The 22,712-nt window shown below is 46.0% G+C and overlaps 1 protein-coding gene across 1 annotated transcript in view; it reads left to right on the top strand.

The window, feature by feature from the left end:
- The window catches only part of LOC119386349 (arylsulfatase B), a 47,534-nt gene that overhangs the window by 23,462 nt on the left and 1,360 nt on the right, over positions 1–22,712 (top strand). Inside the window, exons 5-12 of the mRNA XM_049414320.1 lie at positions 4,230–4,338; positions 4,754–4,913; positions 6,674–6,786; positions 9,483–9,593; positions 10,841–10,966; positions 12,593–12,716; positions 16,895–17,188; positions 20,471–20,901. Coding sequence (XP_049270277.1) covers positions 4,230–4,338; positions 4,754–4,913; positions 6,674–6,786; positions 9,483–9,593; positions 10,841–10,966; positions 12,593–12,716; positions 16,895–17,188; positions 20,471–20,901 — 1,468 coding nt within the window. The remainder of the gene's footprint in view (positions 1–4,229; positions 4,339–4,753; positions 4,914–6,673; positions 6,787–9,482; positions 9,594–10,840; positions 10,967–12,592; positions 12,717–16,894; positions 17,189–20,470; positions 20,902–22,712) is intronic.

The raw sequence follows: 22,712 nt of genomic DNA, 5'->3' as shown, positions 1-22,712 counted from the left end.
TCCTAGATAATTTCTTGTTCTCGTATCTCTCAACGCCGCATACTTTCACGGGAAATCCCCAGCAGAATTCTTTCTGCGACGGAAACTGAGAACCCGCTTATCGTTACTACGACGATCAGATGTGAGCGGTGTTTTGACTGACCAAGCACATAAAGTGAAAACATCCGCTGACAAGCGGCCCGCGTTGTTCCGTTCTTTTGCTGCGGATGATTGCGCACTGGTACGATCGGTGCGAGGAGAGACTGTAAATTGGTTACCAGGTAAAGTGTTGCAGGCCAAATTGGTATGCACATACTTAGCGTTGGTGCGAAATCGTCCGCGATATGTGTACGCCGATCATTTGCGCCACTCGTGTCTGGAACGGGTAAAAGAGCCAGCTGTGGACTACGAGTTCAAACTGCCGCATGTGCCCGAAGAATGGGACCCAACTGCTTCGACGCCGACGCTTTCACCGCCTACACAACAGCACTCCAGCACTGTGCGTACGCAGCAACCAGAAATGACGACGCTCCGAAGAAGCCACCGACAACGCCTGATCGCTGGAACTATAACAGCCATACTAAATTTTCTGTAACGAATGGAGTGTTGTGTTCATATAGCGCTATGCTACAAGTGTCTTAGTTATCGAGTTGCGGTGATAAGTGAGTGCACACCACTGCGCATGTGTAACCAGGAGCCACTTGTAAATATGGGCATATGTCCTATGTAACTGGGACCTTTGTGTTTTTCTCGAGGCTGCCCGTTGGCATGCCGGGACAAAGGATTCGAAAAGCATGTCTCGGCCCTGAAGATACAACATAGCATAATAAGTATTTAAAGCCATTATCATCAGTACGACTATGCCCACTGCAGGGCAAACACCTCTCAGATGTGCCAGTCAACACGGTCCTGCGCTTGCTGCGGCGTGCACGTTATCCCCGCAAACTTCTCTTAATCTCATCTGCCCTACTTAACTTTCTGCCTCCCCCTCACGCGCTTGCCTTTTGTATCCATCCTGTTACTCTTAATGACCAGCGTACACATGCGCTGCCCGTGCCCATTTCTTCTTGATTCTAACTAAGATATCCTTAACACACACAACCACAGCAAGACCCATATTATCAACAGGCTTTTGAAGAGTTGGTCGACAGGAAGAACACGTGCCTGACCGAAAGCAAGGCTTATGCGCTCGGCGGCGGCGGCCTTCCTAGAGTGGCAGGCTCTTTGTCAATGTCTTCGAAGGACTGCGGGTACCTGATACAAAAAATAAAAAATAAGGTGAGTCCACCCTCGTTTTACTCCCAGTATCTGCAGTGAAAGGCACCGATAGCCGCTTTCCAAGCAAGTCGAAGGAGCAGCAACAGTCTTTCGAGAGAGTGGAGGCAGCAGAAGGCAAGCACGCATGTTGCTTCCAGCATTTTAGTAACTGTCTAATGCTTCATGGTCATGTGCAACGCGTTTCTTTGTTTAGTTTAATGCGCATTAATGTTAGAGGGCACCAAGCTTCGTGGATGAATGTTAAACGTGCTTGAAAAAGTTTTTAAGCGACGAGAAACATTCCTCACTGCCAGTGACAGGAACGACGCACACAGCTTGCCGTTACGACGGCTAATTTAGCAACTATGTGTGCTGCTCATAAAGAATGCTAGTGACAAAGCGACTCGTAGGTCGCGATGTTACGACAAATATTATAGCGCCCCTTTAGATGCCGTAGCAATCTGTGCCGAAATGTTACCGGTTTCGCAGGTGCAGTCTTCCAAAGCAAGGTCACCGGCCACCTATAAAATGTAAGCGATCTTCTCTTCCTCTTTTGCCATACGACGCAGAGCAGACTTACTGTATACGCTACTTTTAGGTAGCAGAGTTGCGTGTCTGTTTTCCAAAAGCCGCTAGCAACCATGCATTGCGGAGAAGTTGATGCCCGGGCCAATTTTTGCACTTCCCGACGCCGCCGCTGCAGCGAAATGGATTAGCACTAAATTTTATAGCTATAGCTCGGTCGAATTCGTCGCGGGTCGGCGACGCGCCCAGCATGCCACCTGCGAAAACGGAGTGCGGCTTCGCCGCATAGCTGTGGTTTCTGGCCACACCTCTGCGAAACTCTGCTACCTAAAGGTTGCATACACAGCAGCTCTAATACATATGCGACGTAGGTGCCCTCTCGCGTCACCGGATACTCTCTCACTGCGATAGCAATTATATGGACAGCTATTATACGGAACGCTCAAATAAAACACAGTAACGTAGGAATTTAACATATTGCCGGACGCGCTCTCTTCTTTATATTTTGCGTTATCTCGCTTCGCCCACCAAAGCGGTTACCATGCTCCGGCCACGCAGGCATGTTTGGGAAGCTTCTATATTTAATTCCGTCTAAATGCAAGCCAGTTGGTACGTAATCCATAGGGAAAAACAGCGCGAAAATGAGTCCTGCGTCTACTTCTCGATTGTTTTGGTCTATTCTGATGGGATCGCGCTCGTGACGCGAGTGGTCGAGTTTGTTCTGTAGCGAACGCGAGCACCAGCGATAACGTTGGAATGTTCGCTCACTCATTATAAAAGACGACGCGTTCCGCCGACATTGCTGGATGGCCGGCGACTGTTATCGCCGCTATCAGCAACGTGTGCTGGTTGTACTTCGAGTTTTCATTTTCCGGGCACAAGTTCTCCCGATACAGCGGTATACATATTTCCCATTCTTACTGCCGCGTTCTTCACCGTGGCAACCACGTGGCAGTATAATTCGAAAACATTCAAAATTAAGCCTTGACATGAAAAAAAGGCGTTCCCGCGCATATACATGCGCGGAAGCATATACCTACATGCTATGGCCCAATTTCGCCTGCTTGCTTTCTCATAGTAAAGGCGTTCATTTAACTTAGCCTTATATCGCGAGTCGATCGAGAAACTGCGTTCTAAGCCAAAAAACCCCTTTGGAATCGACTTCAACCCAACACTCACAACTAGCTGGCCAAATTTCCGGAGCCCTTCACTACGGCGTCTCTCATAATCATATCGTGTTTTTGGGACGTTAAATCCCAACAATTATTATTATTAACCAACACTCACAAGAGGAAAGACAGTCAAGACGGAGGACGGTACACGTAAGAAGGAAAGAGAAGACAATTCATGTATGCGGAATGTTAACATAGGACAATAGGCAAGAATGTGTAGAGGTGTATATAGTCTTCAATCACAATGCAACAATAACGCAAGCATCACGCCGACAGCCGCGTAACGCTGCGCATGTCTTGGACTCTTCTGATTCAGGGAGGTTCCGTTTAATTTATTCCCACATTTATTTCTGCACATTCGGCTGCTTTTGATGTTGACTTCACCTCTTGCATCAGCAGCGCAAGTGTGGTTATTGAAGCAGTCGTAGCCTTCTTACAAGCCACTAGACTGGATGCACGTCTTTAGATTTGCCCCAGCGTCACGGAACTATATTCTCATCTCCCTACTTTACCATCGTCATTCATCACTCTTTCGCGCCCATGTCCCCCCTCCCCAGTGTAGAGTAGCAGGCCAGAGCAAACTATAGCTCAGGCCTACCTCTCTGCCTTTCTGTAAATAAATTCTCTCTCTCTCACCTCTTGCATCTTATTCAGATTGTCTATTTATGTACCTGATGTTCGGACATACCCAAGAATGTTCACATACGCTGGGCTTGCGGCGCAGTTACGCTGTCTGCTCAGCGTATGTGGCAGCGTATGCGCCTCTGTCGTCTTAGCGCTTTAATTACATAAGTATGAACCAGTGCCAACTAGCTCGCCTTTCCGTTTTGCTTCAGTGTAAATATATAACAGCAACGCCCGTCACGGTGGTCTAGTGGTTATTGTGCTTGACTGCAGACACAAAGGTCGTGGGATCGAATCCCGGCTGCGGCGGCCACACTTCCACGGAGGCAAAATGCTAGAGGCCCGTGTGCTTAGATTTAGGCGCACACTAAAGAGCCCCAGCCGGTCGAAATTTGCGGAGCCCTCCACTATGCCGTCTCTCATAAGCATATCATGGTTTCGGGACGTAAATCCCTACAAATTTAAGATGGGACATTGGTAGACGCTTTTTTGAAATTTTGTATACATGTTGGTTCACACTTGCTGTGAACGAATCTCCCAGTACAGAAACGATTTCTCAGGTTGCCTTCTTCTCAAGGACGGCGATTCCCAAAATTTTGAAGGCGTTGTTAATGAGCGAGCGCGTGGAAACAACCTTTACTGGCTTCGCTTTATTTTTTATTTCCTCACTAGGGATCCTATGATCGTCTTTCATTACGTGACGGTTTGCCTACTTGCTTCGTCGGCGTCGCCATGTCGGAAGTCGAAGCCACACATTGTGTTCCTCCTTGCCGATGACCTGGTAAGCGTGTTCTCAGTAATCTTGTAGCTTCAATTTGCTCAAATCTACAAGCAGAACCATGCGGATCTATCTGCATGGGTTTACTTGTAGGTTTACTGCTACATACAGGTGGGTGGCAATTTTCCCTTTCATAACTATCGTCCCTCACCTTGCGGGATTCCGCAGAACTCAAGATCGCCACGAACTACGGCAGTCATTGCTGTTATTTTATGTATATTTGCTGGTAGTTGAGCAAATAAACGTTTTTTAACTTTATGATAACCGTAAAGTTGCCTACATCTGAACATCTGTACGTGAAGTACAGCTGATCATCACATGAGCGCAAGGGCGACTGAAGAAATCGTAAGGTTCAGCATTGGTGAACTAGCTCCACGTTCTTTTTGAGTTCCAACAACACTCTTTCGTCTCATCGCAGGGATGGAGCGACGTCAGCTTTCACGGTTCCTCTCAGATTCCGACACCCAACCTGGACGCCTTGGCTGCCGACGGCGTCGTACTGAATAACTACTACGTTCAACCGTACTGCACTCCATCAAGGGCTGCCCTAATGACGGGACTTTATCCCATACGCACAGGTGACCTATCTCGGGCTTATTCTTGGTAATAGCTAAGGCTATAATTGTGTTCACAGGGTGTTTAATCGCCGCCGAACGGTTATCCTCTGTGTAGCTAAGGAATCAAGAGGTGAGGGTGTCAGCACGTGCATTTCGCTACTTCTTTTCGCTTACGGGCTAAGGCTGATAAGAGTGATAAAGATTGTGCACAGAATACTGATTAGGTTAAAATGTGTGATTGAAAAGATACTTCGCTGCCAACTTTTCACCATCTGTAACCTTGCAAATCAGTTCTGCGGAAACCCGCAAGGTGGCGGAAGGGTTAAGAAAGGGAAAATAGACAACCACCCGTTTGTAGCACGAAGCAATATGTGTCCAGTTGCTTCGAGTTGTCGATGGATTCGCCCTCGCGCTGCCAATTGCTAGCTTCCTGGTTAGCTCAATTGGTAGAGCGACGCCCGGATAGTCGTTGGTCCCGGGTTCGATCCCCGGACCAGGACGAATTTTTCGGCAGCTAAGATGCTTTATTTCTGAGAAATCCGTAGGGATTTCCTTGTGGCTTCGTCCTACAAACGGGTGGTTGTCTACTTTCCCTTTCTTATCTGTAACCTTATGATTGCTTATTGCGCTTAAGAACGAAAGGGCAGGTCTTAGCAGAGCAATCAACGACAAAGGTTCACAAGGTTCATCGTGTTAACTCTTATTATGAACACAACTTGCGAGGAGCAAGTGGAAAAAAGAGGCACTGAAAGACTAAATTTTTTGTTAGATACACTAATTTAAAGCCAATAAATAAAGAAGCTAAAGCAGGGTGTCACTCTCATTCCTGGCTATTGCTTTATATGACTGTAACTCAAGTTCTGGGACCGAATTCACAAATATTCTTATGGGCGGGCACGTGGAGTGGCGCGATCCAATGGCGGCCTGAACTAAGGGCTCCACCCTACGAGGAAGGTCACTCACCCTTCTAACAATAATCGTATTTCTCTCTCTTTCGTAAGTGCGTTTTGCCATTGGTCAGCCGGCTTCCTTAATGATATGTCGCGCACCAGCGTGCCTCTGTGGCAGAATGATATGTCCCGCAACATGATTGGCTAAAATATTCTCCTACGAAGAATTTTATCGTAAGACGCTTTTGTGAGTACGGGCCCTCGGCACCAAAGCAACCTATAGGTCGCAGAATTAGTGCAGGTTTCCACGTACGACTACACAGGAGTTCCTCACATGCGGTAATATAGAGAGAAATCTAGCTTCGATCTCGAACCACGCATTAAGAAAAATTGAAGCGGTGAACTTTAAAAGGAACCGCATATTTGTGAATAGCGACATCCCTGGGGCTCTGCAGAAATCAGCATGGTGATTCTTGAGATATGTCGTCAAACAGCCTAAGCAGACAGATGCTGTCGAAAAGACTGAGTGCAGTGCATTCTGGTATGCTGGCTTTTCCCGATTGCGTTGCGATAATTGGTCATTAAAAAAAAGCAATTAAAATATTGACCCGTAGAGAGATGACAAAGCATTACCTTAAAAGTGTGAGCACGTCATTCTGTACAGGGACAACATTTAAAACATGTGCCTTTTAGGTCATTCTGTATGCTACGAACGAACGAACGAACGAACGAACGAACGAACGAACGAACGAACGAACGAACGAACGAACGAACAAACGAACAAACAAACAAACAAACAAACAAACAAACAAACAAACAAACAAACAAACAAACAAACAAACAAACAAACAAGATAGCCTGGTATTTTTTGTGCTGTCACCTTTCCTCCAGGTATGCAGGGTACGCCAATTGGAGCTGCTCAACCTTGGGGCCTCTCCGAGAACGTGCAAATTATGCCTCAGTACCTCAAGGAACTTGGGTATGAAACTCATTTGATCGGAAAGGTATGTATGCGCTATTTGACAGTGCACAGAACGTGTTTTTAAATAATATCCTAGCTATGCCGCGGCGTTAAAGGATTATCTTGCAATTTTAAGCTTGTAATAATAACTAATAACAATTTCGGGGGGGGGGGGGTTACATGCCGAAAACCACGATACGATTATGAGGACAGCCGTAGCGGAGGGCTACGAACCACATGGGGTTCTCTGATGTGCACTGACATCGCACAGTACACGGGTCTCTAGCATTCTTAAGCTTGTAAACAAGTGATGTTAGGAGAAAGGTAGCTGTCAGTAGAACCAGTCTGACAGGAGTGATCCCCTAAATAAGTTTTATTACTGTTCCCCTCTAGCAGATACACCTCTGAAGCGTGGTTTCAAGTTTCGTATGAAAGCTATAAAAGAGTAAAAAATCACGCCATATCCACGAAGTGAATGATGATTGACGAGCTGGCTCGGAGAAGATCGGGAAAACCCGTGAATCTTCCGTACAAGTCCTGTACCATCATAGGAAGGCGTGACACACGTTGTCATATATACATATATACACAATGTTTTATTAATTTACAATTTCGATGAACTATATACACAATTCACAATATACACATTGATGAAGTATATATACAAGAAATATCTAGGAGCGTCTGATTCTCCTTTGTCGGCACTTGCAGACGCAACGCTCCTAATGTTCTTTCAATCTGAAAACTGCCCTCGAGATGCGCACGACAAAATCCCCACCATATCGACGAAGGATACGTACAAGCAGCGCTTGGCCGCTACATCCCGCGCCCGTACCTCTTCGAGGTTCCCTTGCCACCGCTTCCGCGCTGCTTCAGCTTCGCGTGCTTGTATGTCGGGGTCAGCGCGACGCTGACGTCGCTCTGCGGCCTCGTGAGCTCTCACCGCAGGGTCTTGGCGGCGAGCCAGCGCTGCTGCTGCCTTGTGTAGTGTAGTGTAGTGTAGTTCCTATAATTTTGGCACACACCCACGCTGGGGGATTGGCCAAGAACCGGATAGTTTTTAAAATCTAATTGTTAAGTGAGCCCTCCGCTCCACCGCCTTGTCTTCTTCGTTCATGTTATTAGTATCGAAGCACACTGACTGACGACTGTCGAAAGAGAGGAAGCGCGCAGTTTTGGCCCTCTAGCGGTCTCCTATCAAACTAGAGCACGCGCCGGAGTGGAGCGAGCGCCGCATGCTACAGTTGGCTATGCTATATGTGGTTTTGCCTGAGTTAATATCATCATCAAGGACGCTTGAAGAACAAGAGGAAGAAGAATTACTCTTTCGCGCGAGCGTGCGCTGAGCCAAGCTAGCGGGAGCAATAGATGCAGGTATTGTCTTCGGGCATCGTAGAAGTCACGAGACGTTCTAATAAAGAAAGATAATTTACTGTAAGCACAATAAAACTCACATGCCACACAGGCTACACGACGCCACACAGGCGAACGGCACGAGGGTCTCGCTCGCCAACGTCGTCGTCTTCTTCGATTGCCACACCAGAGAACCGCGCTTTTCATAGAGGCGCTAGCGGTGTTCCAACATTCGGCCGTCCTGAAATCCTTAACGTCCTCGTTAAGGCAATCTCGACAAAAGTTATTTGACTCATTTTGCATAAACACGCTCGGCTAACCTCCTATTGAACTACTGAGTAAATGACATGCAATGTAAAAAAACAAACAAACAAGATTACTTACATCTGAATCAAGTTTAGAAAGAACGAGAACACACGAACACTAGATCCAATAACCGACGCTAAAGATTTGCTCGCAGCGCACAGTATTTCTTGAACTCTTCCGGCCATCTTGACTGTCTTGACGATGCGGAAAGCCACAAAAAATGAAAGTAAGCAAAAAAAAAAAAACAATAAGTGGTTCATACAACACAAGTACACGGCGCAACGCAGTTCTCATAATCATATCGTGGTTTTGGGACGTTAAACTCCACATATTATTATTATTATTATTATTATTATTATTATTATTATTATTATTATTATTATATTATTATTATTATTATTATTATTATTATTATTATTATTATTATTATTATTATTCTATATACCGTGACAGCGGACAGTGAGAGTCGACGACAAAGCTAGGTCCTAAGGTCCATAATGTGTACGTTGAAGTCGCCGACTAGTATAAAGAGTAGGTGTTTATATTCTTTCGTCACAATTATGATTGATATTAGTCTATTGTTAAACCTGATGTTTCGATTTTACACGGTGCTGTGCCGTGCGCACGGACGCCATACGGACAAGCCTCGGCCTTAAGGTGCTTCGCCCCTAAAAAAAGAAATAAAATGAACAAGGTGATGACTGGTATATGCGGTGTTTTTGCTTCATGCTCGTGATACAGACGTGCAGGGAATAAACAAAGGAGATCTTTTCACCAACTGACCTTTGCGACTGTAACAGCTAAGAAAATGCTGCTGCTCGCTGCGCAGTTCCACACTACAGTCTCATCTACCACAACAATGAGGATAAGTACAAGCGCGTAGGCTACTCAAACGCTGCTTGGGATGGGGTTATAGCAATGTTGTCACATTGAACGATATTCCTTTCTAAACAATTGCTATGTGCAAGAAGCGCATAATAACTTCCTAGGCAACAGTGAGGACGTAAATTAGAGCTAGGATTCGCTCCTGTACGCATGCACGACGTAGTACGTGCCTTCAACCTGGCTTTTTACGCGCAGTGGCACCTGGGTTATTACAAGGAGCGTATGACTCCATCGCAGAGGGGATTCGACAGTTTTTACGGCTTCTACAACGGCGAGGAAGACTACTACACCCACAACCTGACCTTTGTACGTGCGTATTCTATCAAACCACTGTTTCCTACCACACAGTGTTAACGTGATATTAAGGTGATCCATTTGTGAGGGCCCCTTCGTGTTGAGTCTTCACTATAGGGTGCACTATAGTTAATAGAACTGCAGCAATTAAAGAGGTCATTTCTATTCGGTACCAGCTTTATTAAAAGAAATAAGGCTGCTGTGAAGGCCAGTAGTAGACTTGTAAACGATATATTCATAATTGAAGACCCGAATTCTGGGGTTATGCTTTTCAAACCGCGATTTTGTTACTCTGCACGCTTCAGCGATTTCACTTCGCGTCCTTCGATATGTGGACGCCGTGATACCCCTAGTAAGCCTCCCATATTTTTTCCAACAATATAAAGATAAAGTGACAATCTAAGAGGTGAAAAAAAAAAACAAAACAACCGACGCTTTCAACTTTTGTCGTTTTGGACGCTCACCGCACATCTACGGCGAAGCAGCCTATGACTATAGGATCCGGGATTCGCGTGGAAAAACTGTCCCCTAAAGAGCGAGAGTGAAAGAGCCAACAACAAAAGCAAATGCATGTCGCCGCTCTCGTCGGAGCTCGGTTCGCCAAAGCCCGTGGCGAGATAAGGCGCACTGACCGTCGCGGTGTCGAACCGTGTCACGTACAGACGGAATCACACTTGTAGAGCGGTGGAGCGCGTGGCTGTGGACGCTGTTGTTGTCCGTGTTGTCCGCGGCTGCTACCTCACGTTAGCTACAAGCTTCCGTTCATGCTTGAATTATAGCACTAGGACCTAGCATGCAGTGTGACTATGTTAGGTATCATTACGGCGTTGGCCTTTGCATATTTCTGCAGAAAACGGCAGCTGAAGCGGCCGGTTGGGCTGATTCCGTCTGTCTATACATGGCCATGAAGGTGGTTTGCTTCAACAGTCATCTATAGATTTGGCGCTGGCCAAGAGCCCAACCAGCGTCGTCCCGCAGAGCCATTGGCGTTGTATCGCCGCGATACCAAGGCCATCATCACTTGCGAGGCAAAACAAAAGAGATGAAAAGAGAAAATGTCAAACACAGAGGAAATTGTGCATCTCTGAATTTGCGCAAACGATTTGCCTGGTAATCACATAGTTACGTAAACGAGTCTAATTACATATCGTATATTACTAAAAGCTCTACCAATCGCCATGGAAGCTTCGCTAGTCAACCACATTCCGAGAACGGAATGGCCGATGATTTATTTTTCTTGCTCTATTTCTTTTATCTAGGAAAGCCACAACGGTCATGATTTCTGGTGCAACAAGGAGCCGTTGTTCACAGACATCGGAACCTATTCAACTACGCTTTTCACTAGAAGGGCAGAGTACATCATCAACAATAACAGAAGGTGCCAGGTATATACTGTATTATGTATGCCGGCTTACTTGATTTTCTTGCTCTGTTACTATGTTCTCACATAGCTTACACGCGCTACAGTATTTCCATCAACAGCGATTGCGTTATTTACGAAAGAAACATGACGTTACCTTAACGAATCAAACAGAATATTCTAGGCGCTAAAGATAGAAACTTTAGGAATAATTGCTGAACACAACGTCGTATGTGTCGTCATATATTGCCGTCATCAGAACCAGGGCTTTTATTTCCGCTATTGACTGGGAACACTACGGTAATATGATGCGTATAACCGTTCACCTAAGACACGTTTACCGGTGCACTTCGCCAACACAACAACAACAACAACATGAAGACGATGACTACGTGCACTGGGCGTTCAGTTTATAAACGCGACTGGCCAAGTACCGCTAGAATGCGTTTTATGAGCTGCGGGAGCTTGCCTTCCATAAAGATCAATGCGTTCAAACATATTGCTGCGTCTTAACCACTCTCTTCAGTGATCTCTTACCTATAGCAGACAGTCAGGTAGTTCTCGCGACCTACTCGAATGTTCTAGATTGCAGGTGTATTACTGAAGCAACGCCTCGTAACGGCAACTACCACGCAGTGTAGAATACTACAATGAATGTTTCATTCGACAGGCAGGTCATCGGTAAAATCGGCTTGGAGTCCGACCGTATAGTAGCACCGGCTGCGCGCCGTCGCTCAACGGTGCGCTAATAGGTAAGATAGAGAGAGAGAGAGAGATGAGGAGAGAGAGAGAGAAAGAACGGGAACGGCAGTGAGGTTAACCGAGCACGCTCCAGGTTGGCTACCGTAGACATGGTGAGCGGGAAAGGGACAATGAGAGATAAGCTATAAGGGAGATAAGAGAAGGAAAAACAGGATGAGAGCGAACTGACACATTTGTAACTTATTTCTGCGTGAGCACCGCGCTCCCTTTCGCAAAAGCAGCCGCTGCAGTGGGCCAAGTGACCTTCGTGCTCTCAACGCGAGACGTACAAACCACCGCGATCACGAGATAAGCGCCCGCACAAGCGACCACGCCCTGTAGACGCGGTCGCTCGTCGCAGCGGCGACGACCTTTCGAGAGCGCTCTTCTATGCTCTTCGAGCCCGTCGCGCCATCTCGCCAGTTATAACGAAAACACTGTAACACAGATCTCTGAGTACAGGCGACCACGCCCTGTAGACGCAGGCGCTCGTCGCAACAGCGACCTTTCGAGCGCGCTCTTCTACGCTCTTCAAGCCCGTCGCGCCATCTCGCTAGTGATATCGAAAACACACTGTAACACAGATCTCTGAGTACAGTCACCCGCAAATGGTGTATATAAATAGCTCGCCGTTAGCATTGCGAAGAGCGTGCCGTCCGTCGCCGAACTCGTTTCGCGCTGCGCGCTGCAGAACGAGCGGTCGTGAGTTCGATTCCCGGTGACGGAACTTTATCTTCTGGTTTTTTTCTTTGCCCACTGTTAGTCTTTATATAAGGAGTCTTCTATATGGTAACCCGACAACCCGCGCACTTGCTGCGCGAGATTCGACGGCAGTTGATGGTTCAACATATCACTGAGAGCACGTTTTCATTACAACAACGCTAAATAGATGTTTTCTCTCTTCGCGCAGCCCCTTTTTCTTGTAATGAGCTACCAGGCAACCCACTCAGGAATCTTAAAGGCTTTCCAGGCGCCGCAGGAAAACATTGCCAAGTTTTCGTACATTGGAGAGGAGAACAGAACAATTTTTGCGGGTAAGAATATGATTCTAAAGCGATCTGTTCCATTCACCATCACGTCATTGTTTTGTGCATTTAAGCTCAGCGGCGCACAAACGTTTCCCTTTATGACTGCCTAGCCCTCAGTTTATACTGTCAGGACATTTTAACAATTCTATAGCAACCACGAATATTTGTTCATTTTTATCCCACCGATCCCACGAAATAGAACTACCAGGCTGTCACGGGACCGTCAGTGTGTGTGGCCGGCTGTGATGTAAATAGCCTACCTTCTCATGTTTTCAGATCTAAACTATAATAAATAGAAACAACCATGTGCGACTGCTATGCGCAAGCATTTTGGACAGAAATTTACATTTTTACTGTATTATGGGTCAAACTTTGTTCTGATCTGCATTGCCTTAAAGAGCCGTCCGGATCTTTGTGTGTGCTACAAAGCGGGAAGCTTACGAAATTAACAAACATTGTTAAGGCGAAGTTGTAAAAAAATTGGCAGGTAACTCAAACGCTGGACTGAAACTGAAAAAAAAAAAAGAATACTGCAGTTCTCATTTTTTTTTTTTGTGATGCGCAGCTGGGGCATCGCAATTTTCTTGTTCTAAATTAATTTTCATTTTAAGAGCGAAGCTTTTCTTGGTCGAGCCTTTGATGTCCGGGACACGTGGTAACGCTTGTAGGCATCATATACGGGTACGCGCCACTGACATTGGGTAAATCCCACTACTCGCCCCTGGTCCACTAAAAATGAAGGAAACAGGCCACGAAACGAGTATGTGCCACAGAAATCTGTGCGGCCTATCAGAAAACTGTCATCATAGGCGCGTATGTGCCACATCTATCTATCTATCTATCTATCTATCTATCTATCTATCTATCTATCTATCTATCTATCTATCTATCTATCTATCATATCTATATATCTATCTATCTATCTTCTATCTATCTATCTATCTGTCTATCTGTCTGTCTGTCGTCTGTCTGTCTGTCTGTCTGTTCTGCTGTCTGTCCGTCTGTCTGTCTGTCTGTCTGTCTGTCTGTCTGTCTGTCTGTATGTCTGTCTGTCTGTATGTCCCGTCCGTCCGTCCGTCCGTCCGTCGTCCGTCCGTCCGGTCCGTCCGTCCGTCCGTCCGTCCGTCCGTCCGTCCGTCTATCTCTTCTATCTAATCTATCCTATCTATCTATCTATCTATCTATCTATCTAATATCTATCTATCTATCTATAGTCATCTATCGTTATCTATCTATCTATCTATCTATCTAGCTATCTATCTATCTATCTATCTATCTCCTATCTATCATCTATCTATCTATCTATCTACTACTATCTATCTATCTATCTATCTATCTATCTATCTATCTATCTATCTACTATCTATCTAATCTATCTATCTAGCTCATCTATCTATCTAATCTATAAGAAATCCTTGGCATTTAAAATTACATAAAAGCACCTAGGGAGAGTTAATGAACGTCCATCCACATAGCGACACGAAAAACAGCACAAAGTTCATTCCAGTCACATAACACTATACTTCACATATAATGCAGTCACACGAACACCGTATATGCTGAAAATAATATACAACGTGCAGTCACGTAACTGCACTGGTATTCGCAAACTCCAGTCGCAGAGGTATCGAATAAGTTTGCACATGAAGCGACACCTAACGCGACACAATCAGGTCTAATTATATGCATAAAATCAGCCTAAAATGCTTTCCCAATAATCTCCCAGTATATACGCCACTCGTTTCGTTTCTAGAAATTTGTTTATCGCCGATAGTTCCCTTTTTTGCAAGGCATGTGTTGGCCATGTATCTAGGATTTTTCTGGGGCTGAAGGGCCTACGGTCCAGCGCCATTAAATCTCGTAGTAGCTGTTTTCTTTCGTCGTGATATCGTTGGCATTATAATGAGATTGCGTTCTGAACTAGGGCATTATAGAGTCGCCTCGCTGCGCAGTGTGTCAAAATAAGAACGAATAACTGCGGAAAAGTAGACGTCTGTTCGTCCGCTATGTCTTGCTTGGCAATTTATGTACGACCTAATGCTTGTAAGTATAATGTTTCAGTCACTTATAATTTCAGAGACTAGACGCTTTGAGTAACTGCCGCACAAAGGCTCTGCCCACTGCTATTTTGAAGATGATGTCTTCAAAAGCCGCTTTCGCCCACATTCTTTAACAGGGTATGATGTGTAATGTCTGATTCCCGAGCGAAGTAAACTGCAAGACAAGAAAAATAATGAAACCAAGTACACGTAAGCGAAGCAAACGAACTAAATTATAAAATTAAACACAACAAAATAAAGAAATGAGCACAGAAATGAATAGTATAACATATAAATAGAATTTTTAACCTTACCGGGCGAACGGTCGGTCCACACAAGTACTCCATTCGGATGAACTTTTTATACCCAGTTCAAATAATCTTTTAATCCCCAGAAATGATTTTCTACAGTCACTATTCGCAAGGCTTAATACTTTTTTCGCGTGTTTTTTTTCCGCGGTGAGCCACAAATGGCGCGGGAAAGACAACACAAAGAAATATTTAGTCATGTGTGTTTCGCTGCTTCACTGCAGTTCCCTTGACAATGGTTTGCACACGGAACGCATCTCTTCACACGGCCCGCATCTCCCGCGCCGTTGCTCCTTTTGCAGACTAACGGGTTTGCACATGGCACACGTCCCTCTGTGGTTGCACCTTCAACAGTCCATCCGTTCATCGCACGCGCCTATTGGGCTCCGTTACTCTTCTTACGGGTAATTTTCTTTTTGGAGCGTATTAACCAAGGAACAGCGATGATAGACTGGAAATCTTAACGCGAAAGCGTTAATGAGCTCGTGTCGCAGAAATTCCGGGGCCGACTTTGACGGCGTTGTCGATGAGCGAAAAACCCCGATGGACGGAATCAATGAAAACCACAGCTCGAGCCGGTATCGAACCCAGCATTTTGCATGACAGCCAGATATTCTGCCACAGAACCACGCCAGTGTTTCAAACTTCTTAGTAAAAATACCCTATACACAAACGTCGTGTCGGGGAAACGCCAGTTGTGGTTGCAGTGTTGGCTACCTGCTTTTATAACAACGTAATAAACATTGATTACACAACCTATAGTCAAGTTTTACTCGAGTACGCCGACGAACGCTTTTTATCATATGCTTATCACGCAACCAGATCGTGCTCTTCTTTACGATAAAACTTGCATCGGCTGTCCAGAGAGAGAGAGCCCGCGAGAGAGCGGACAGGCATGGCCTCCTGGCTCCAACATGGGATTAGTCAACAGCTAGCCAGGGGTCCTCTCTAGGGCTCCACTGGCTGGCTTTTCAGGACCTTAACAAAGTTCCCTGTCTATCTGTCTGCTTTCACGTCGCTTTCACGAAGGCGTACTCTTTTCGCATAGGAATGGCAGACACCTCCAGATGCGACGCGTGCAACAGCGACGAAACGATAGAGCATCTACTGTGTTTCTGTGAACGCTTTGTGAATGAACGCAACGTTCTGCGCAATGCGCTGAACAAGCTAGACGATAGACCGTTTTCCGAAGAGAAGATCCTCGGATCATGGCCCTACGCATCACAGACCAACAAAGCGACGCGAGCATTGCTACTATTTTTAAGATCGACTGGTTTAAGCGACCGCTTGTAGGCATTCAATGGACAGGTGCATAAGTACCCTGACAGTGCCTTCTTCTCTCTTCTTTCTTTCTTTTAATCCTTTCATCCCTTCCCCCCAGTGAGGGGTAGCGAACCGGACGCGCGTCTGGTTAACCTCCCTGCCTTTCATTGATTTCTTTCCTCCTCCTCCTCCTCCTCCTCCTGTCTGTCTGCTTTAACCCAAGTGCCGACGTTACGCCAGACCTGAGCTACCCTTTACAGGCCAATGTAGTCGACTTGCCCATTCCATGATATTCGCACAACTGATTATGCACACAATGATGTCGATCCTTCTGGTAACGGTTGGCTCAAAGCGAGAAATGCGGCATAGGCTGCTACTCGCTGACTGCTTCGCATAAAATCGATTCCCACAATGCGTGGGATCTGCCAGAATTTTTTCATTGCTCTGATCTTCGGGAATTTTATTATCTGTAGAAAGGTGTAGCCGGCGATGTATAAAAACGCTAACATCTCCTGAACGACATATAATAAAAAAAAACAACCTTATTGCACCACATTTCACTCTGATGCTCCAGGTATGGTGGACGCCTTGGACCAGTCCGTCGGTCAGGTGGTGAGGGCGTTAAGCGACGCGGGAATGCTGGAGAACAGCGTAATCGCCTTCAGCAGCGACAACGGCGGTGCACCTTACGGCCCTCACAATTCCCGCGGCTTCAATTGGCCGCTTCGCGGAGCCAAAGGAACAGTCTGGGAAGGTGGCACCAGGGCGGCCGCGTTCGTCTGGAGTCCTCTGCTCGTTCGGAGACGTCGGGTGTCCAGCGAACTGATGCACATCACCGACTGGTTACCTACATTCTACTCGATTGCAGGTTGATGCAAGTTTTCTTTTAACACGAAAGTGTTTTATGCCGGGGTCCACCAAGTACATCTATTACGGATATGACGTTGATAAAATGGAGGCCAACGGGTTAGAAAGAAAAAAAAAACCAAGAAAAAGATCCGCCACTGGGAATTGAACCCACGTCGTTGCGGCCGCGACGGTAAGCGCCAGACGCTAAACCAACTACGCTGCCTTGGCAGACGCTGGACACTTCACGAACGCGCCTTATATCTTTCGCACGTTCTCTCTAGCACGGTGCTCTCTGTTGGCGGTGTAGGTAGGCGGGGCGGAGCGGGGCGGTGGCGCCGTGTGTGAGAGGTGAAAAGAAATAATGCGTCACGATCGACACTTACTAGCGCTTACTCCGAGATTGCGTGCGATATCGGAGGTCATGGTTAAAGCTTCTCGATACCAGAGAGGGACACTGGCCGCGCTGGCGTCGCACGCAGTTACGTTCTTTGCCTTTCGCTTCGTGTTAGCGTGCGCCGGCTCATCGGAGTAGTGCAGCTTCCACATGCACGAACGGGATTTCTCCGCCGCCGACTACTTCGATTCAAAGCAATAAGTTTTGCAGGGATCTCCTCTATTATATACGACCAGGGTGTCGGAACGGAACGAAAACCAAAAACGAAAAACGATAAAAACGATATTTTTGACCAGAACGAAAACGTAACCGAAACTTTATATATCATTTCGTTCCGGAGTGAAACCGAAATTTGTTTAATCGTTTTTCGGTTCAGGACAAAACTTGACAATCCGGAACAACTGAGGTCATGCAACGTGAGCAATTATGCATATCTTAGGGTACTGTATTAGCGTGTACTTCAGGCAGGAATTCCAAAGCAAAGATGTGTTGAAATTGTGCGAAAAAGAAAACAGTGGTAACCAGAGATGTTTATATTAACGCAAGTGGACTTTTGCGCGCCTGTCACGCAGGCCAGCGTGGAGAGGGCATTGTCGGCGCCGAAGTTTGTTACAGCGAAAGTTGTTATGAGATCAGAACAGCCGATTTTGGCGCCATAATTGTCCGCCGGCGCCGGTGTCCGTAACCGCCATCGCGTGAAGTAAGAAAGAATTTAATGATAAACGAATTTCTAGGATCGGATAGGATTTTAACCCGCGCCCTCTGCGTGGCAGTCGAGTATTCCACCACAGTGCCACGTTGGTGCTTGTAACTCCTTCGCAAAAATACTCCATACATGCGTCATGTCGGGCAAGGAATCGTGTTAACATATGTTATATAGCGTGGCAGAAGAGTAAAATAACAACCTGGCGTCACACAGAGCGAGTTGCGCAACGAGTCGTTCGTTGAATGCTTCCAACCCGTTACAAAGAGCTCAGCCATAATTTTTCATCGTCATGAGCCGTAGCACAAAGTGCACATAATGCCTTACAGCTGTGTGGCGGGCACCACGATTATCCGAAGAATAACGAAAAATGGCATAGTGGGTGCTTCGCTACTTCAGAAAAATTACGATGATTTATAGTGTAGTAAGCACCTTGCATGTGTACTTGTATTAGTTGCCCCAAGAGAGACTACAACGGGCTCCGGAAAGGCTGCTCTTCCAGCTTTCGCTGTGACTGTGCTGCGTGTTTCGCGCAAGCCTGGCGATTTTTCTATCAGAACAGCGGTCTCGTACATGAGAGAGTACACACAGTGGCGTGCTGCTACTGAGATCGCGCTCACTCCGTTATCACAAAGCATGAGCCTGCTAAAAAAATCTTAATTGGTTTTTGAGAAAATAAATACTATGACTTTGAAGGGTATGCTGGTTAGTGCTAGTTGGCAGGAATATTCGTGGTGCAGCTAGTTCCGCTCCTCTGAATAACGTGTTTTACCGCTTTCCCACTTTCTTAAGCGGAGGGCAAGTAACTATATCACAAGTCCAATGTTGTTTTTATGATTACCTTAACTTCAAATTTTTGCATACAAGAAAAAAACGTTACGAACCGCTACGGAACATTTTTTTTTCGTTCCGGAACAGAAACGGAACGGAACTTTTTGCGGTGGAACGAAACTAAAACCGAAACGAAAAACATTTCGTGTCGACACCCTGGCTATTGCTGCCATACACGAGTAGACATTGTACAAGCTCTCATATATCACTACACAATAAGCACTACTTCTGTGAAGACACGTTTCACTTTCGTGTTATACCGATTCCTATGACGGAGGGATCAGCCAATGTTTTTTTACCTTTTTTTAAGGAATAATACTGTATAACATTGCGCGTATAGGATGAAAATACTGTGTCATACTTATAGTGCGTGAGTAATAAGGGGTGGGGGGCGGACTTCCTTTGTTTCCTTACGATGGTGTTAAAGGGCGATGACTGCGTGCACTTAGGAGCAACGCAGTAAAATATGAAACATTGTTTGGGCCACCCAGTTTCGTAACAATTTTCAAATAGTTGAAAATTTCGTGTACTGAATTGCAGCTGGTCGTAAATATGGATATTTTTGGGATGCTTTAGGAATACATTTAAAAAAATGTCAACTGCATCCAAAGAAACACAAAATTAGTGTGAAAGGACGACAAATTTCATAGTACAGTGCTGCCAGGGCGCTGCAGCCTGCATCAATCGGTGTCATATTTAACGGATATACAACGATTGTTCGCTCACTATGAAAAGTTCTGTGCATACGAGGGATCTGGTTATTTGTTTCTGATGCCCCATTTGTGGCTTTTACGCTTAAGGTATACAGACACTATGACGTGACCTTCGTTTTATATGATTAGTAAAAATGGCCGTTCCGCATCAGAAAATTGTTCGGAAAGTATTCAATTAGATTCCATTAGATTTTAATCTCGCGTTATTCGATCTATATTCGGTTTGGTCTCAAAAATTCGTATTCGCAAATAGCCAAAGGCTCTTCAATTATGTTGATTATGTTGCGAGTCAGAATACCGCATAATTACTAATAATAGTTCCAACTGCACATCTGGTAAGAAGAAAGTCATAACCGAGAAAGCTCAAAAGACAACGGTCAACAGATGTAGAAATGCCCTCATCATCCGGCAAAAAGAGCTTTGTAGGAGAAGTTATTAAAGGAAGCCTAACTTTGGTAGAGGCCTTGTTGTTTGTAGATGTGGGGATGAAAGTTCGTCGAAGTGCTGCATTAAATTTGCTGCAGTCAAATTTGCTACGCACTATGCGTGGAGCGTTTCGCTACGAGTTTGACCGCTTCAAACGGCTTGTTGTGTTAAGACTCGAATCCTCACATCCACAAGCACTGTCGGTGATGCGATGCGCGCAATGTTTGCTTTCAGGAGGCAACGCTGCCAAGCTCCAATTGGACGGCTACGATATGTGGCGGCAGTTGTCCTTCGGTGCGAGATCTCCTCGCGTCGAACTGCTCTACAACTACGACTACACGTTTTCGAATGCCACTGCGCTGCGGAACTCACGGTACAAGCTGGTTCTGGACGCTACGGGCTACTTCAACGGGCGCTACGCCATAGCCGGCGGGAGCAATACGTGCCGGGACTTGGACAGCCTGCTGGACGATTCTACAGTGGCCCGTGAGCTTAGGGTTCTGTACAAGAAGAGTCGCCTGCCTCTGTCGACGAACTGGAGGAATAAGGCAACGCTCGGATGCGGTAGAGGCAGAACAAACTTCTCGCCCGACAGCGGTGTCTACCTCTTCGATATCGTCAACGACCCCTGCGAGTTGAACAATTTGGCCAGCGCCCTTCCACGTGTAAGTATGCTATGTGAGGATGCTTGAAGGTGACGAGAATTGTCGAACAGGGAATGGAGCCAGTGTTTCGACAAGATGATAGTCTTCGCCCTAGTGAGGACAAGTCCCATTAGAGCTCTCGTCAAATCATTGGCTGCGTGTAATGTAAAGCACGGCATCTGCAGGACAAAATGTTTTTGTGACACGTAGGCGTATACTTTACCCACTGAGCAATCAGTGGATGAGTGATTCCTTCTTGGGCGTTTTGTGCCAGTTTTCTCACGTTCCTCCTCTCCATCTCTTTGTTTCTTTGTTCCAAGTTGGTGTGCGCGAACAGTGCCTTTCAATGTGTAGCATTACGGAAGGTGAAGCAACATGTACGTCAAACCACGTTTTTTATAAGAAATACGCAATAAATTATAAAAAAGTTAGATGACAGTTAAAGACGCATTTAAATTTAGTCTTTGATACCCTAAGATGCTGCCTGCTATCATGTGCTGTACCATTGGTAACGTTACATTGAATGCCCCCCTTAGGCAGGTTATTCACGTGATCTGTAGTGTTGCCAACAAGTAGTGTTGCCGGCGCGTGGACCGCTGCGAAATGAGCGACTGCGGAACTAGGCATCGGCTTCCCAGTGTGCCAGCATTTTCGAAGGCCGCACGTGGCAAAGAAGCGCCATCGTCCCGGATAAGGGATGGGTTCACGGTCAGCGCGCCGGTTGTTTCGCTCGAAGCACGGTTGACAGCGCTGCAGTACGGTAGCGCATGAGAGCAGTCACGTGGTTTTATTCCATATTTCGCGGGCTTTCTTCAAACGCCGGAAAGAATCACCACGCAGCATGTACGCTACCTCTAAAAATTGGATCGGTCGTTTTGGAATGCTCTCTACAACGTAAAGAAAGACAATTGGCCCTAAAGTGAATAATAAAGATTTTGCATGATTTATCTTAGTCAATTAACTAATTAAGCGCTATATAAAAATTAATTAACGAGCGCCAAGTGACGGCAAACCATATGACGTTGGTTTAACTCGGTTGCGGTAGACCACTTTAAAAAAAAAAAAATATATGGTTCTAGTTACGTGAAACACCCTGTATGTAAATTAAGTGGAAGGGGGATCTTGAGGGTTAGCACACAAAAGAAACTTTGCGCTTGCGCACTGACAGCGCGAACATGCCGTGGCAGTTTGATATATACCGCATTTTACAACGATGTCATTATGCCCGCATTCATGTCAAGAAATAATAATAATTGTTGGGTTTAATGTCCCAAAACCACAATATGATTATGAGAGAGGCCGTAGTGAAGGGATCCGGAAGTTTCGACCATCTGGTGTTCTTTAACGCGCACATAAATCTAAGTACACGGGCCTCAAGCATTTTCGCCTCCATCGAAAATGCGGCCGCCGCGGCCGGGATTTGATCCCGCGACCTGCGGGTCCGCAGTCGACCACCATAACCACTAGACCACCGTGGCGGGTTGCATGTCAAGAAAGTGCAAAGTTGCCCCGCCATGTGGTCTAGTGGTTATGCCGCTCGACTGCTGACCCGACAGGCGGGATCGAATCCCGGCCGCGGCGACTGCGTTTTCGATTGAGGCGAAAATGTTTGAGGCCCATGTACTTAGATTTAGCTGCGCGTTAAAGAACCCCAGGTGGTCGAAATTTCCGAAGCCCTCCACTACGGCGTCGGTGATAATCATATCTTGGTTTTGGGACGTTAAACCCCAGATATTATTAAAGTACAAAGTTGATCATGAATGCAGAACGCAAGCACCGGTACAACGCGCTTTAATTTTACACGAAGTTAAAAAAAAGCACAGTGAACGTAC

This window comes from Rhipicephalus sanguineus, chromosome 3, assembly GCF_013339695.2.
Source record: "Rhipicephalus sanguineus isolate Rsan-2018 chromosome 3, BIME_Rsan_1.4, whole genome shotgun sequence".
Lineage (NCBI taxonomy): Eukaryota > Metazoa > Arthropoda > Arachnida > Ixodida > Ixodidae > Rhipicephalus > Rhipicephalus sanguineus.
The sequence above is the reverse complement of the archived record's forward strand: the minus strand, read 5'-3'. Positions and strand labels throughout refer to the sequence as shown.